Source organism: Apaloderma vittatum, unplaced genomic scaffold, assembly GCF_000703405.1.
Source record: "Apaloderma vittatum isolate BGI_N311 unplaced genomic scaffold, ASM70340v1 scaffold40269, whole genome shotgun sequence".
Taxonomy (NCBI): domain Eukaryota; kingdom Metazoa; phylum Chordata; class Aves; order Trogoniformes; family Trogonidae; genus Apaloderma; species Apaloderma vittatum.
In genome coordinates this window covers 1-625 of record NW_009737675.1, presented here as the reverse complement: position 1 = coordinate 625, position 625 = coordinate 1, and the positions used below count along the sequence as shown (strand labels likewise).

Sequence of the window (625 nt, the reverse complement as noted above, 5' to 3'; positions counted from 1 at the left end):
GGAGACACTGAGCGACACGGAGGTTCTCAGCACCATGACACGTGTCCTCCGCACGCTGACAGGTACTGCTTTCGTCAACCCCAACTTACCCCCCCGCAGGGAAACATGCACCCAGATTTCCAGATCCTACCCAAAACCTGTGCCCACAGGGAACTCGTGCCTGCCTGCTCCCAGGAGTGTGCTCAGGTCCCAGTGGCACAGCGCTCCCTACACCCGGGGCTCCTACAGCTACCCGGCTGTCGGCAGCTCGGGGGAGGACATTGATGTGCTGGCTCAGCCCCTGCCCGAGGACCCTGCGGACCCCAGGGTAACAGCTTTAGGCACGGGGAATGCAGCGGCTATGGGGCAAGGGGGACCCTCTGGGCATGGGGAAGATAGACAGGGGTGGAAACGGGACATTGAGGAGGGCAGGGAGGTGCCATTACCCACTCCATTAAAAAGTCACCAATGCCCACATCACCAACCCACCTTGCCTCTTCCCGCTGATCTTCACGGGGGTGGAGGGAACCCCGTTTCCATAAAATCTGGGGACACCCAGCTCATTCCGACCATTCTCTGACATCCTCACAGCGTGGGGCGGGTCTCTAAAGAAGGGAGGGTGCCTGCTCCTCAGTCTCTGTGTGGG

At 60.6% G+C, this 625-nt stretch overlaps 1 protein-coding gene across 1 annotated transcript in view; it reads left to right on the top strand.

Moving 5' to 3' along the window:
- LOC104279933 (peroxisomal N(1)-acetyl-spermine/spermidine oxidase-like) overlaps positions 1 to 307 on the top strand; it is a gene marked incomplete at both ends in the record, with an annotated part of 1,894 nt that extends 1,587 nt beyond the window's left edge. Inside the window, 2 exon segments of the mRNA XM_009877402.1 lie at positions 1 to 62; positions 150 to 307. The exon segment at positions 1 to 62 is cut by the window's left edge and continues 2 nt beyond it. Coding sequence (XP_009875704.1) covers positions 1 to 62; positions 150 to 307 — 220 coding nt within the window.
- Between the last annotated feature and the right edge of the window lie 318 nt (positions 308 to 625).